The sequence below is a fragment of the Chelonoidis abingdonii genome, chromosome 5 (assembly GCF_003597395.2).
Source record: "Chelonoidis abingdonii isolate Lonesome George chromosome 5, CheloAbing_2.0, whole genome shotgun sequence".
NCBI classification, from domain to species: domain Eukaryota; kingdom Metazoa; phylum Chordata; order Testudines; family Testudinidae; genus Chelonoidis; species Chelonoidis abingdonii.
The window spans coordinates 26604505-26620163 of record NC_133773.1 but is presented as its reverse complement, the minus strand read 5'-3'; the positions used below and the strand labels follow the sequence as shown (position 1 = coordinate 26620163).

The window sequence follows — 15659 nt, the reverse complement described above, 5'->3', positions numbered from 1 at the left end:
CGTTGCAACGGTCGGATACCGTTGGTTGATCTCAGTGGTCCACATGATTTGGCGTGCTATGGCGGTTTGCTCAATTGCATCGCGAAAAAAGGCGCAAAGGTTGTCTGCTGCCTTCACAAAGGAGGGGCGAGGCTTGTAGCCCAGAAGCACCCGGGCAATGTTTTATGCCCCATCAGGCCTGTGCTTTCAACACGGAAGTGGAACTTGGTGTCTAGCTGAGGGAACAGCTACCACGTGCACCGCTCTGAAATCTGATTGGTAGCTTGGACACATGACTATACCTCTACCCCAATATAACACTGTCCTTGGGAGCCAAAAAATCTTACTGCGTTATAGGTGAAACCGCATTATATCAAACTTGCTTTGATCCACCGGAGTGCGCAGCCCCACCCCCCTGGAGTAGAGGTGTATTTGATTACTAGTTGAAGAAGTATCTCTTGATCAATTGAAAGCAGAAAAACACAAAAGAGAATCCATTAACAGAAAAATACACATACAGATTCTCAGAATTTGGAAACTGAGTTTATACTTGCAGCTGAACACACACACACAAACACACGCACACAAAATTTTCCCTATACCTTAAATAACAACAAAATAAGTTTTGGCACAAAGGAGCCCTGTAGAGTGTAGATATTAACCCTACTCACCTGGACAGATTCCGAGCTGGATAATTAAATTCTGTTTTGCTGAACCTCTTACACTTTCAGATGAATACAGTATTCTTCATTGCCTATATTAAACTATTGTATGGGGTTGCTGTGCCTGATAAAACAGTTGTTGGGTTTCACCACAGAAGTGAATGAATTTTAGTGGTGGGCACAGTGAGATATATAAAATAGTGTAAGTGATATTTATACTGCCATGGAAATCATTAGGAGTTTGTCCATTTAATTCAATGGGTGCAAAATAGAACCCATGAATTATTATTACTGTTACTAATTTATATAATACCATAATATTATATGATTACATTACATTTATGGACATTTAAAAAAAAAGAGATACACCTCCTGCCTTTGAAGAGCACATAATCTACCCATAGTTTACTTAACCAGTTAATATATTAAGCACTTTGGGATCATCAGAATGTGTCTTTGCTAGATTGTGTATCTAGAGTGCAAGTTATAGTAAAGGACTATGTCTATAATAATTCCCTCCCTGCTGTCCCTTTGCTCCAGGAGGGGAAGTGATTAGCTGTTCTCCTCTACCAGCTGCAAATGATTATCCCTCCAAATATCCCTCCAACCTCCTCTGCTCACTTAGCTGAACCAGTTAGCAATTAGGCAGATTTAGCCAAGGCTCCATCTGTCATAGCTTTCCTACTCAGATCTGAACCTTAGAGTTCAGAAAATAAGTTGCTAGCATGAAACCTCCAAGTTTAATTACCAGCTTGGATCTGATAGCGCTGCCACCAGACAGGAATCAGTGCCTGCCTCACTCTGGTCTCCCCACCCAAATCTTCCCCGGGGGACCCCCAAGACTCAGGTGCCCATGAAGTCTTCACAACAAAGGGAAATAACCTACTTCCCTTCTCCCTCTTTACCTCCCCCCAGATTTTCCCGCCTAGGATCACACTAAGGAGATTTCCCTGCTTCCATTCCTTGAAACACCAAACCCAGAGAGATTCATAGTGTCTTCCCCCTCACCCAGAGGGCTATGCAAATTCAAGCTTAGCTCAATCTATACACCAAGGATTTCCCCCTCCCTTCGTTCCTTAGCCTTAACCAGAGAAAAACTCAAACAGGTTCTTAAAAAGAAAAGCTTTATAAAAAAAGAAAGAAAAAGACATAAAAAAATGGTCTCTGTATCAAAGGATGACACATAATACAGGGTCAATTGCTTAAAAGAAAAAATTGAATAAAACAGCCTTATCCAAAAAAGAATACAAGTTAAACATCCCAGCAACTACCACACATGTAAATACAAAAAAAAAACAATATAAGCCTATTGTGTTTTCTACCTTTGTACTCTCACAAAAAAAAAAAAAAAAAAACTTGGAAACAGAAGATTAGAAAAGTCTGAAGGTAGAGAGATCCTCTCTCAGAGCCAAGAGAGGCATCATAAACAGAGAGCACTAGCAGCAGAGACACAGAAAAAAGACACACACCCAAAAATTCCCTCCCTGAGCTTTGAAAAATCTGGTTTCCTGATTGGTCCTCTGGTCAGGTGTTTGGTTCCCTTTGTTAACCTTTTACAGGTAAAAGAAACATTAACCCTTAGCTATCTGTTTATGACACATCTATTCTGTGCCTCTTCCCACCCATTCCCCACCCACAGATGTCCAAGTAAACAATGTAGGAATGTTAGGAAAGTTCTTTCTCTTTCACTCACTTGCATGGGTGTGTAGTCCAAGTCACAATCCAGCCCAGAAAAAGTATAATTTCCCATTAAAATGTGAGGAGAGGCATGTAGTGCAGGTGAATAGTACTAGATTGACAGCCCTGGAGACTGAGGCCTTCTCTTAATTCACAGAACTGGTGTGTAACAGGCACTTTCAGTGCTAGTTGTCCTTAAACTCCTCATCAATATGCCTCAGTCCATACCTGGAGGGACAACTTGGAGGGGTAAGAAGGTTGTTCAGTTCTTGAGATCTCTGCTGAAAGTGCCAAAGTGATGCCATTTAATGCCAGCTTCAGACTTGCCAAGTGCACTGTGTTTCCCTTCGGGCTATAGGTGTTTGGCCCTGTCTACAGGGAAGTTCCAGCAATTGAATAGATTTTTCTGATGGCAGGCTCAGTGCTGTGTGTGGGCGGATTTTTATATAAAATCAGAGTGATTGGTGTGTGTAAATATCCCTGAAACTAAACAGTTTCAAAGTCATCTTCTCTTTCTCAGACTTCTTTCATAATTTAGATTATCCAAATCCACAAGACAGAATTCTAAGCAAGTATTTCTCTCCTTTTCTTTGTTGTCCCTTCTGAACTTTCTCATTTGCTCTTATTTCAGTTTCAAAACTTTGATCAGTTCTTGGGGCTCCCTTGCAATTTTTCAAGTTGTTTACTGAGGTCAGAGATCAAATACTTGTTAATTAAAAATGGGAAGGCATGTTTTTATGGATCGCTTTCTTTCTGATGTACATTCATAAGATGTCATTACCAGTTCTTATACAAAACTGATTCAAATGGCTTGACTTTCTACTTCGACTTCTCACTTTAAGGCTCCACACCACCACCACCCTGCTGCAAATGTGTGAGGGGGGTGGCAATGGGTGCATCCAAGGTCGTGGATGGCTGCATCCAAGGTCTGGGTAGCCTGCACAGGGGGAGAAGAGTATATTCCCCTTATGTTCCTAGGTGAGCATGCAGGCCAAGGGATAAACCTCAAACTAGGAGATAGTGCAAGCAAAAATTCCCCCTCCCCACTAGTCATCTTCTTGCTATTTATTTCCGTGAAAGAGTGTAGGAGCTATACTGTAACCACAGCAGGGAAGCTTTTAATAAAGCTGGTATCTTTATTTATTGAATTTATATACAGTATGTGGAACCTATCAAACATTCTAGCTACCCACAAATGCATTCAATTATCTCCCTACAATTGGGTTTGTTATTGCATAACTATAAAATAGGAAGGCATCTGCTTCTGGTGGTTCATGTCTGAATTTATGCAAATATATTAATTTATGCAAATTTGCAATTTACTGGAATTTTGTCAGGCTATGGGCAGGTATGCAGTTGTGAATGGGGCTTTATTCTAAGTTTTGGATATCTGTATGCTGGGAACTTGACTGAAACTATCAACTCATTTCACAGTAGACATGAAACATCTGTGGGATTTTAATGTTTCAGTTATTACTGATACGGGGTGAATTTGAATTGGTGTCTGTCATAAATAGATAGCTAAGGGTTAATGTTTCTTTTACCTGTAAAGGGTTAACAAAGGGAACCCAAACACCTGACCAGAGGACCAATCAGGAAACTGGATTTTTCAAAGTCAGGGAGGGAATTTTTGGACTCTGAGTCTTTTGTTTGTCTCTCAGCTATGAGAAGCTTCTTTCTTCTAATCTTCTGTTTCCAACTTGTAAGTACAGGTAGAAAAACAATATAGGCTTTTATGTTGTTTTGGGTGTATTTACATGTGTGTAACTTGCTGGAATGTTTCAAATTGGATATCTTTTTGACTTCAGACTGTTTATTCATATTTTTCTTATAAGCAATAAGCCCTGTATTGTCATCTTGTTACAGAGAATATGTTTGTCTTTTTTCTTTCTTTTTTTATAAGCTTTCTTTTTAAAACCTGTTTGAGTTTTTCACTGGTTAAGGAGAAAGGGAAAGCAGAGGGGAAGGGAAACACTACGCTCTGTGTTACTCTCCTAGTGTCCCAGGGCGGGAGGAAGCTAAGGGGGAGGAGAGATAGAATCTCTTCTGTTTCCTTGTATTTGGGGTTTGTCTTTTTGTGAGAAAGAGGAGATATGCTTCTTGGTATTGTGATGTAAAGAGATTGCATCAATACTCCCAGGTTAGCCCAGAGAGGAAAGTCTGGTGAGAGAGAGAGAGAGGGGAGGGAAGTGGGTTATTCCCTTTGTTGTAGGCTCAGGGTTCTGAGTCTTGGGGCCTCCCAGGAAAGGTTTTGGGGGACCAGAGGGGCCAAAAACCCTGAAATTTTGGATGGTGGCAGCGAGATCAGATCTAAGTAGGAAAAGCTTAGAAGGTTTCATGCTAGCTTCTCAGTTTATGAACGCTAAGGTTCAAATCTGAGTAGGAAGCTACGACAGTGTCCTAGAGGTTAAGTGCTCCATAAGCAACTACCAGTCGTCTGAGCAATTGAATCCTCCTTTGTGTGTGGTGCATGTGTGGTAGACCCACAGGGGAAAGTGTTTAAAAATGGCTTCTAATTTTGCGCTCACAAGTATGTGCATCCGTATATAGTCAGGCAGGTAGATATAGAACTGAATGTCCAAACAGGCACACTCAGAATCTGAGAGAGCAAATATAGAAACCCTCTAAAAAATTGGGCTATAAAGTGTGTGGTATGGAGCAAATTCTACACTGACTTACATCCCATGTGATTAGTGAGGTTGTATGAGATGCAAATCAGTGCAGAAGTTGGCCTGTATGAGCATAAAGGCTGGGTTATGTGTCATTCTGTAAGAGCCAAAGTACTAAAAAAGCAGTGGGGGATATAGAGGAAATTAGTTTATTCTGCTGTTACTGCCAGTCTCTTGATCTCATACGGTGTTTAATGGGATGTTGTCAGGATTTAACATCCAAGTTTTGACCTACCTTAAAAGTTACATTGCAGATCAACTGAGTCCTTAGAACAACATTTGTAATGCAAAAGGTGGCTCATGAGGAACAATTACGAAATAAATTCAACCTGTTTCCTGTGATTGAATAGTAGAAGCACCTGCAGTAGTGGTAAGATCAGGATCTCGCTTAGAAGTCCTCCTCTCAAGGTTATCATGCCATTATTATTCTCCTGTGAGGTTTTAAGCAGTATAGTATTGGATGAATGTAGAGTCTTCTGTGGGACCTATACAGAATCATTTCAGCATGATAATAGGTCAGCTGCTGTCTGAGATAACTCTAATTAAATGTTTCCTAACACGATTAGAAAGTGTGACCATGGTAAGGATTATTTTTTAAGTGACACCAATAGGATTCTGACCTGTCACAACACAGAGGAAAATTACCCCATTCCTAGTTGTATGACCCGACAGACAGATTCTGCCACCTTTTCTTAGGTGGAGTGATACTTTACTAGGTAAGATGTTCCTTTTCAATCACTGGGACTCTTTGTGAAATGAGGCACTACTGAGCATGAGTAAGGCCAGCAGAATCAGATCCTTACAGTGTGTGAAAGTTCAGGAGGAATCACGCAGGGTCACCTTCTGCCAGACGTGCCAACTCTGTGAATTAATTGCGAGAAATGCGATTTCAAAGTAAAATGAAGCCTGATTCATGATTTCAATATAGAACATTCAAAGGTCAGGATTTCCTTGCTTCCAGACTTGCTGTCAGCCCCAGTGGCTGGGGCTCCTGCTGCCGGTCAGCCCCAGTGCTTTCTCCCACAGACTAGTACCTTACTCCATAAGTAATCAGTGTGGTTCCTAATGGAGTAAGGTGCTGCTTAGCAAAATTAAGGATGTCATAATCTGGCCCATAAATTTCTACATTCACTACCTATACATATAGCATATCGTCCCAGCTGATGTCTCAGCAACTGATTTGATCTCCTATATATTCTACAAAAATTTTTTTAGCTTAGAGCAGTGTTCTCAGACTTTTGTACTGGTGACTTGTTTCGCACAGAAAGCCTCTGAGTGCGGCCCCCCCTTACACATTAAAAACACTTTTTTATGTATTTGACACCACTGTAAATGCTGGAGGCAAAGCGAGGTTTGGGGTGGAGGCTGACAGCTCGCGACCTGCCCTCTCCCGTAATAACCTCGTAACCCTCTGAGAGTCCTGACCCCCAGTTTGAGAACCCCTGGCTTAGAGACAGATGTAATCATATGGTGATACTGTATTTATGATCACATGCTTTTAAGCACAAACAGAAAATATGCTTCTAGATGGCTACCACACAATTTGTGAGATCAAAAGACTTTAAACAACCTGAAACCTGTGAGCGTTTATGTCCTAGAAAACCAATGCCTTGACTAGCTTTTTGTTATTAAATGGAGAATATATTAAGAACCAAGAGATAAAAGTTATGCCAGTGTATTTAATGGATGTTATTGACATGATGTATATTTCATATCTTCAACATATCAGAAAACTGGATTTGCATCCAGAATTTTAAGTCCATTTTGTAATCATTAACCAGTATTCTCCTTTCATTATAAGACTACTTACTTTAGCCCTGTAGTAACCTAACTCTCTGCTCCATCAAACTGCATTATAATCAGCCTCGTTGTAAAAACATAATATTGGAACATTGAAACTGCTAAGCTCTTGAGGCTATAAAAAGTGGGAATGTACTGAAGTGAGATCTTTAGACTAGCAGCAGTTGCACTGTGAAAACATAACCCCTTTTGAGCACATCCTGTATATATAAGCTATTTTCCCCTTATAGATAGGACAACGAACAGCCCTGGGCCACTTCTGGAGCCAATTGAGCTCTTTCAAGCAAAGCAGTTTTAGAAGGTGGTGTTTGTCACATTCCAAATATATATGCTGTATTTTGTTTTTACTTCATCGAAGTACAGCAACCAAATTTTGAGTGTTTAGTTTCAAGGAGAAAAGCTAGTATGTATTTTTCTCGAAATAGCTTATAATTTCCTGGGCAAACATGTCAAAGATAAGGAAATTAAAAAGATGATAGGCTATATAATACCTAGCAGGAAAATGCATCTAATTATAAAGAGTTCGTACAAAAATTCTGTATGATATTGCATGCTTCAGTTCCTGTTGTTGTTTTTTATGATGTTACGTTGTTAAACGAGTTTTGGATGGAAAGCGTGTGCAGCATAAACGACAGTATACAACCGTGCACCAATATTAATTAATCATCAGCTTCCTGAATGGAGCCTCTATGAGGCTGAAGGCAAAATCAAGGGTTTGCTTGGTTTCCAGAGCATGCAGTGCTACTGTGCTGTACAACTGGGAACATTCATGTTATGAATATCACCTTGTAATTCATGTTGTAAGAGGCTGGGGGTAGCTGACCTGAAAGTCTGCGTTCAGCAGAAAGACTCATAACCCTATGTTAGTTATTCAGTGATGGGGACAAACTATGCAGACTAAGATCAAGTATCTTTTAATTAAATTTCCTGGCATTACAGTAAGGAAAAAGAGAATCAGTCACGCTGTACAAAATATTTGTATGTGAGGTTTATATACTTAAGGTCCTTTATTGGACTACATTTTAGAAATGGTGATGATTTTTTTTTTTTATGGATGGACACACTCAAAGTTTATTGAGGCTTTGGCATCAGCAACACAGTGCAAATATGTTAAAAAAGGTGCATAGATTCTCCCCCCCTCAACTCACCCACCCACACACCTCCCTTGGCTACCATTTTAAAACTGAAGTGAAGAGCATTTTCACAGGGCTGGTGAATTGTTGGGGTGGGATCATGCAAAACATGGAGTATGTCAATTGGTGTTAAAAGTCAGCATCTTACCAACAGATATTGCAGTGGTATCTGAGATACCACAATATTTCCCTGTACGTAAAATAGGAAAAAATGCTGCACATCAGATAGCGCTGTGTGGTAACTGGGCAAATGCTAGGTTTGTAATGGCAGTGACAGCGTTATCATCACTGTTGTTCTCATTGTAGATTTTTGAGGATTGCATTAAAATGCATTATTAGAGGATATGGGGGAAGGCATGTTAGGGGGCAATGCAGAGCACAGTGGTGTGCAATACTGTAGTGCAGAGTAGACCCTTGTTCTAGACAGTATATTTCAAAACAATACGCTTACAATCATTAAGCTGCAGGGTTTGAGACCATCAGTGTAGACAACTGTTCTGTTTTCAGGAGGGGTGAAGTCATGGTGCTGTGCACAATTTAGTATTCGAGTGAACAAGAGTTGCTCCATCAGCATCCCCAAACTGGATGATATATTTTTTTTAAAGGAGGAGACTTGTATTTTTACACAGCTCCTGATAGTGTAAGATGGGAAGCATGTTTCATATTAAAATTGTACTGTGCCAGATCCTCACCTGGTATCAATGGGAAATGGAAGCAATGGAGCTACTTTGGCTTACACTAGCTGAGGATCTGCCCAATGTTTAGATGTATAGTGTGGGTGTGTGTGCACATATACATGATATAAATGAGTCTTGCAAAATATTCACTTGTTCACTCACCAATAATGTTGTTGTTTTCCTTAACAGTCTCCTCATGATAAGGGCTGTTGAGTAGATTATCAGCCAGGACTCAGAAGAGTTTTACAAGCACACTCGCATGCGCTCTCTCTCTAATATTTTATTCTGAACAATAGCTTCACCAACTCTAATACTCTCGGGATATTAATTGTATCCTGACAGGTTTGATTGTTCGGGAAGTGAGCATTGAGATTTCCCGTCAGCAGGTGGAAGAACTCTTTGGACCTGAAGATTACTGGTGCCAGTGTGTCGCTTGGAGCTCTGCCGGCACTACTAAGAGTCGAAAGGCCTATGTTCGCATTGCATGTGAGTACCTTTTCTCTGGAGTGAAGTGACTCTGGGTTGTTTGGGTGGGGACTTTCGCTTTAACCACACACACTGAATAGGCCTTGAAACTTCTGTGGTGGTTGATGCAGCATGTCAGACTTCAGACCACCAGTATTGCACTTAGATGTGTCAGTTCATCATTTCTTCTGTTTCTGAGAGCCAGACTTGCATCTTCCTCCCTCCAGGTTTATAAAAAAAAGAAGGCCAACAACAACAAATTATTTGTGACGTTCTGCAATGATCCTGACCCAAGGAAAGTATTTGCAGCTAGTAGGCTGGAATTTATCAAAGCAAACCCTGTGATGGGATAAGAACAATTCCCTTGTGTCTCTGCAGCCATTTAATAATGCTGCTTTTGCCTGACAAACAAACAGGGACCAAATTTAGCATATCACTGTAATCAGAGAGGAACTGTGGATAGCAAACATAGGCACCTTAACTCTTAACACTTCATCCTTGCTATGCATGGTTATTAACCTCAATATTTATTTTAAATCCTTTCTCCACTCTCACTCCACCCATGAAAAAAAAGGACAACCAATCTCCAGACAATAGCTCCTCAGTTGACAATACAAATATTTAACGTTCATTAATTTTCAAAAAGGGGCTTGTCTTTGTAATACAGCATTTACAGTGGGAATTCCCATTTCCCTTTCATGCGGATTAAGTGAGTTTTATTTAGTACAATGCAAGCAAGCTGCGTAACTCAGAAATCATTTCACTTGCCTTTGGAAAAAGGAACAAAGAAACATCGTTTGGTGTACCCACAGCTGGATACTTGTCTAGCGTGTCTATTCTGAATATAGCCTGACATTTTAGAACAAGAGAAGAGAATTCCTCTTCCAGAAAAAAGAACATCTCCCTTACTAATACCTTTAAGAAGGAAGACTAATGAAGCACTGTTTGCTTATCATTTTGCTATGAAATAGTGTCATCTCAAGCCATTACAAATGGCTTTTTAGGACTCCATCCTGCTCACAATAAAGTCACTTGGGTCAAGGCTGCTGAGTGCACTTACAAATTGAGCCACTTTAATTTACATGTCTAGATTTAGATTTAGAAGGCTAATTTTAAGTACCCAAATTGAACACTTTGACCTAAGCTACTTGACTGGAAATGGATCTTGCCTACAAATTTTTGATATCAAGATGGATCTGGAGAAGAATCTCCTCAGAGTTCAGTGGAGTTTGGATGCAAGGTTTTGGCCTCGTCCCTCATACAGACACAGACTACTTGAAATCAGTTTATCAGATATTATTGCATCAGATAATAATACCTGGCTTTTACGTGATGCTTTTCATCAATAAATCTCAGAGTTTTACGTATAGAAGTCAGTATCATTATTAGAACTGAGCAAAAATTTTTAGACTAATAATTTATTCACCAAAAAATAAGTCTTGGATTGACCAAAACTATTCATGATTTTGGGTGAATTTAGCAAATAGTTTTGACCAAAAAAAATGGGGGAAAATCAGAAAAAGTCCAAACATTTCATTTCAACGTTTTTGAAACACGATGTGACTTTTCATTTTGAAACACTGGTTTGTTTAGAAATTTAGCTAGGCTCAATTTATTAAAATAAAGATAAAAAAATCCACAAAGAAAATAAAATATTATGTTTTGGGTTGCACAATACAAGTCATTTAACCTGAAACAAAACATTTTTGCTTTTTCGTTTTGGCAAGAAAAGTGAAAACAATCTGTTTTGGGTCAAACCAAAACAAATTTGTTTTCTTGTTTTTATTTTGGTTCAATTACAGAACTGAAAAAAATTTTATTCACTCAGTTTTAATAATTGTCCCCATTTCAAGGATGGGAAAATTGAGGCCCAGAGGTACATGGACTTGCCCAACGTCCCCAGCAGATAAGTGGCAGAGTGAGGAGTAAAACCTGAGTCCCCTTCTGATACTTTATCCGCTCATTAGGTCATGGTGCTCTTAGGAGTAGTTAGGTACTTCGCTATCACAAGTGCACTATAAATATCTATATAGACAGAATCTGCGTTGAATCCTAATTTCCCCTTGTTCTGAAGTGTTTCATACGTGGCATTTTGTACTGAATCCTTTTCTAGGGGCAAACAAATATTTCTAGAGTTCTCTATGGTCTTTCTGACAGGAAAGCAGTGAACTTTAACTACCCATTCCAAATGTCAGCACTGTGCTTCAGAGAGCTTTAGCGATGTTTCAGCAGCTTTTTTAGATTACAAAATCTGTATTAAATCACCAACTAGATTTTGGTGCCCTGCCAGTTAACACTTGACAGATGGCATCACATTTACTTCAATTAAGAGTTTGAATGTATATCAGATGAAGATAACAGGGCAATGTTAAAGTTATAGATGTGTAATTGCCTTTCATGAAATTAGATATATATATATACAGTAACTGCACTTTAGCCAAGAGTCTGTCAGTGATTTCATCATAAACTTCAATTTTCAGAAGCTTGTAACTTAGCTGTAAAAAAAAATCATTCTGGGCTGAAAATTGGCATCCAAGATCTTTGCTTGTGATTGATATTTTTGACCACGTCTGAGAGAGAGAGAGGGAGAGAAAGTCAGTCTAGTAGTTTTTATAGTGCTTAAGTGTATTTTTAAAAATGGAGGAATTGAGCCTATGAGCTTTAAGTTTTGCTTTTTTATGATAATTTTTTGCATATTTTCCCTTGATTTGGGGCTTCTTGGACAATTATGGCCCAGGCCTGTAGCCTCTATTCACAGGAATAAGAGCTGCAGTGTTGGGTATTTAGCATGCAGATTTATGCTGAGCAGCAAAAGCGCAGTCACAGAAAAATCATCTATTTTAAACTACAATTTTTTCAGCTGGCCTCATAGGTAAATAATAAATATTTGTATGAACTCTAAACACATACAGCATGTACATCAGTGAGTGGAGACATTATTGTCTAAAAGGTAATAATTAGCCAAATTTTAGGCTCAGTTATGTCAGTGTTAATCCAGAGTCACTCAGTTGATTTCAGTGGATTGACTCTGAATTGACACCAGCATAAGTAAGACCTATTTCAGCAAGATACTTAAGCACATGCCTAACTTTAACTAGTCCCACAGGACTATTCCATTGCTTAAATTCCAGCTCAAGGATCAACCCCCAAGGTCTGCACCGTGCCAAACCTGACTACTGTTTTCCTGAGACTTTTCCTACTCCAGCCCTATCAGGCTTCTGCTCTACCACACTTGTGAGTAAACCCTTCCTTAAGGCCCAGAATCCCAGGCTTTTACTCTCCTGAGTGTCTTCTCCTTTCCCTCTCTAAACCCAAAGAGTGATTGCCATCTCCTGCCCTCACTTCCTGACCTTACACCAGCCCTGCCTGCCCCTGCCCAGCTGGTCTTCATCCCCACTCAGTGCTTGATCATCAAGACTAACTCCCCCTGGGGATGGCCTATCAGGTTACTTAACACATCCTGGGCCACAATAACCCTCTCCGGGATAGTGTGGGGTGAACACCCCGTCACACCTGTCTAGACTCGATTTGAAACATAAATAAACATTCAACAGTAACCATACCCATATTACTGTGAAATCTCAAATCCTACATCCTCTGGGCATGCCAAGGTAGGCTGTGCATAATGACATGTCACTAATCAGAAAAAGCAAGTGTGCCAGCATTTAAAATAGGCAGTAGGAGGGTCCAGCATTGCTGCCTGAGGGAATGGTTTCCTAAGAAGTTTAATGCAGTGCAGCTGCACCACTGCTGTAAGCTCTCTAATGTTGGCATTCTAAGCCAATGGGAAAGAGCTCTTCCATCAGTTTAATTACTAGATCCTTCACAAGTGGCAGTAGCTATGTCAGTGGAAAAAGCTCTCCTGCTGACATAGCACTGTTCACACTAGTTTGTATGTCAGTGTAACTTATGTTGCTTGGGGAGGCATGATTTATTCACACTGGTGAATTTCACAAGCTGGTGCATGTTGGGGAACCATGGCCCGGAACACCACTACGTTAGGAAAGAACTGTCCTTGTGCTCTCCTGGTCGTTATCTGGGACAAGCAACGGGCAGGGAGGGTCTTTACACTCTCCCTCATATTGTGCACATGCATAGAATCCCTGAAGAATCTGGCGCTTAAATTTGCCTGCAGTAAGCACACAATGCTGAGTTTTGAAGGAAACAAAACACAACACAACTCTCTGTGAGGTTATGTCATCAGGCCAGACATTTTTCATTTTTAATAAGTACAAAAAAGTGAAGGCTAATATATCTGGGGGAGAGAAACCCTACAGTGCTCTGTGTGCAACAGTTACTTCACATTAATAGCCATAGCTAGTGATTTCAGTACTGTACCCTGATGACATAATTAGCCCTTTCTAGCATGTTCAGAAGAAAGATTCTTTTCTTTTCTTTTTTTCCATTCTGGCCCCCAGTGTTATTGCTTTGCAGGGTTGTAGAATTATTGTAGCCTCTGGAGGGCCAGTTCTGAAGTCCATTAAAACAAAACAAAAAAATCGCATTCACCATCTCTGTTCATTGATCATGTAATAGAATTAACTGAAAAGTAATTTGAAAGTGTGAAGAATGTGCATCGTGGAAAAGCAGCTTGTATTTATTTAATTCAAGGTCAGGCATGTGTCGTAAAGTACATAACAACCTAGTCAATGGAAATTCTCTGTAAAGAGTCAATTGAAAAATCACATCACCCAAGTAGAGAACTTCAGTTGGTCAAGAGGGAAGGCATCTTTAAATTTGGAGTAAAGAGTGATGTTTTTCAGAGGGATACACATGCTGGAAATTTAACCTGGAAGTGAAACTGATTCAGAACTCAAGGTTGTGACTTCTTTCAGTGTGTAGAACTGGGTGGTGTGAAGTCTACAGCTTTGAACCATTTGTAATTAAGGTTTGGACCATTCTCATCTATCAAGGTTATTCCTGAATAGTGGAATGAAAAATCCATGATTTTCCCTGGAATTCTTCCACTGGAGAGTTCGGTCTCCCCACAACAAAGAGACTAGAAGGGGTTCACCCTTGTAAATTGGCAGATTCCCTAGGATCTGTTTAGACCTGAAAATCCTAGGTATGTTAATTATCTAGCAAATGGAAAAACAGAATGAATAATTGTGGAGCTGGAGAAATGGAATTCGTTGTCTGGGATACATGATATTAGATCAGAGGTCAGCAACCTTTCAGAAGTGCTGTGCTGAGTCTTCATTTATTCACTCTAATTTAAGGTTTCACTGGCCAGTAATACATTGTAATGTTTTTAGAAGGTCTCTTTCTATAAGTCTATAATATATAACTAAACTATTGTTGTATGTAAAATAAATAAGTTTTTTAAAATGTTTAAGAAGCTTCATTTAAAATTAAATTAAAATGCAGAGCCCCCTTCTGACCGGTGGCCAGGACCTGGGCAGTGTGAGTGCCACTGAAAATCAGCTTGTGTGCCACATATGACACACATGCCATAGGTTACCTACCCCTGTATTAGATGGTCCAAATACAATTTTCCTCATCATTCTAGGCAAGCCCTAGCTATATTGACTCTAGGAGGTGCTTAGATGCTTTGAAATATTAATCTACACTAGGCCTAAAATATACTTTTCTTACTGAATTAAGAGACTGTAGCTTTATGGAGAGAAGACAAAGGAGTTAGGATAATTTTTTCCTTTCGTTAAAAAAAATCCAAAACCATGCATTATTTTAAAACTAATATTTGAAAAATGTCGATCTGATTATATGGATAAAATCCTACATTCTCTGCTTGAGCAAAATTCCTGCTGAAAGAAATCAATGCAAGCTGTACCTACGTAACCAAGACTAGAATTAGAATTAAACCCGGTGACGGTTTCACTTGATAAAGACTAATTAAGTACTGCAAGATTTGACCTAAATTGTGGGCCAGTTCCATAACTGGTGTCATTGCCTTTAGTGGAGCCAGGTCAATTTACCGCAACTGTAAATAATATCTTATAAATTTACAGCACAATTGAATAAATGTGAAATTGGCCTGATTATCTTCTCACTTGTACCAGTTTTACACTGATGTGATTCCATTAGATTCATTGAAGTTGCACTTGATTTGCCCCTGAAAATGTACAATCACACTCAGGGCCAATATCTGTATGTCCAACTTCTGAGTTGCTGAAAACCTGCTGCAAGAAATAAATAGCTTTCCTCCTAATTTCATCGGAGTAGGCTTTTTGTATAATGAATTTAGATGTTTTCTCATTTTTGGCTCATTTCCAGTGTCTTGGAAACAAATGGAAACTTAAAAAAAAAAATTGCTCTTTTCTACTAAGAAATCACTATTTAATAAGGAATTGTGCTTATTAAACTTGTATTTAATTTTATATTAGTTTTATATAGAATTAACTAAAAGCCTTTTTTTTCAGAATTGTTTTTTTTTTAAGATGGGAGATTAAATAGTAGCTTATATACGTCTCACACTGTATACAGATAAGATTAATGTGGTACAGGAAAGTGAATTGGTTTATGTGATGAATTATCTCCACTTTTGTTGGACAGAAAGACAGATGTGAAAATAATCACATATTCATTACTGGCACTCAGGTAGTGAACCTTTTAATTCTGGGGTTCTGTGCTCGTACA

At 39.3% G+C, this 15659-nt stretch overlaps 1 protein-coding gene across 2 annotated transcripts in view; it reads left to right on the top strand.

Moving 5' to 3' along the window:
- UNC5C (unc-5 netrin receptor C) overlaps positions 1-15659 on the top strand; it is a 385127-nt gene that overhangs the window by 262161 nt on the left and 107307 nt on the right. For both annotated transcript variants that reach the window (XM_032762595.2, XM_032762594.2), the window contains exon 3: positions 8940-9083. In XM_032762595.2, coding sequence (XP_032618486.1) covers positions 8940-9083 — 144 coding nt within the window. The remainder of the gene's footprint in view (positions 1-8939; positions 9084-15659) is intronic.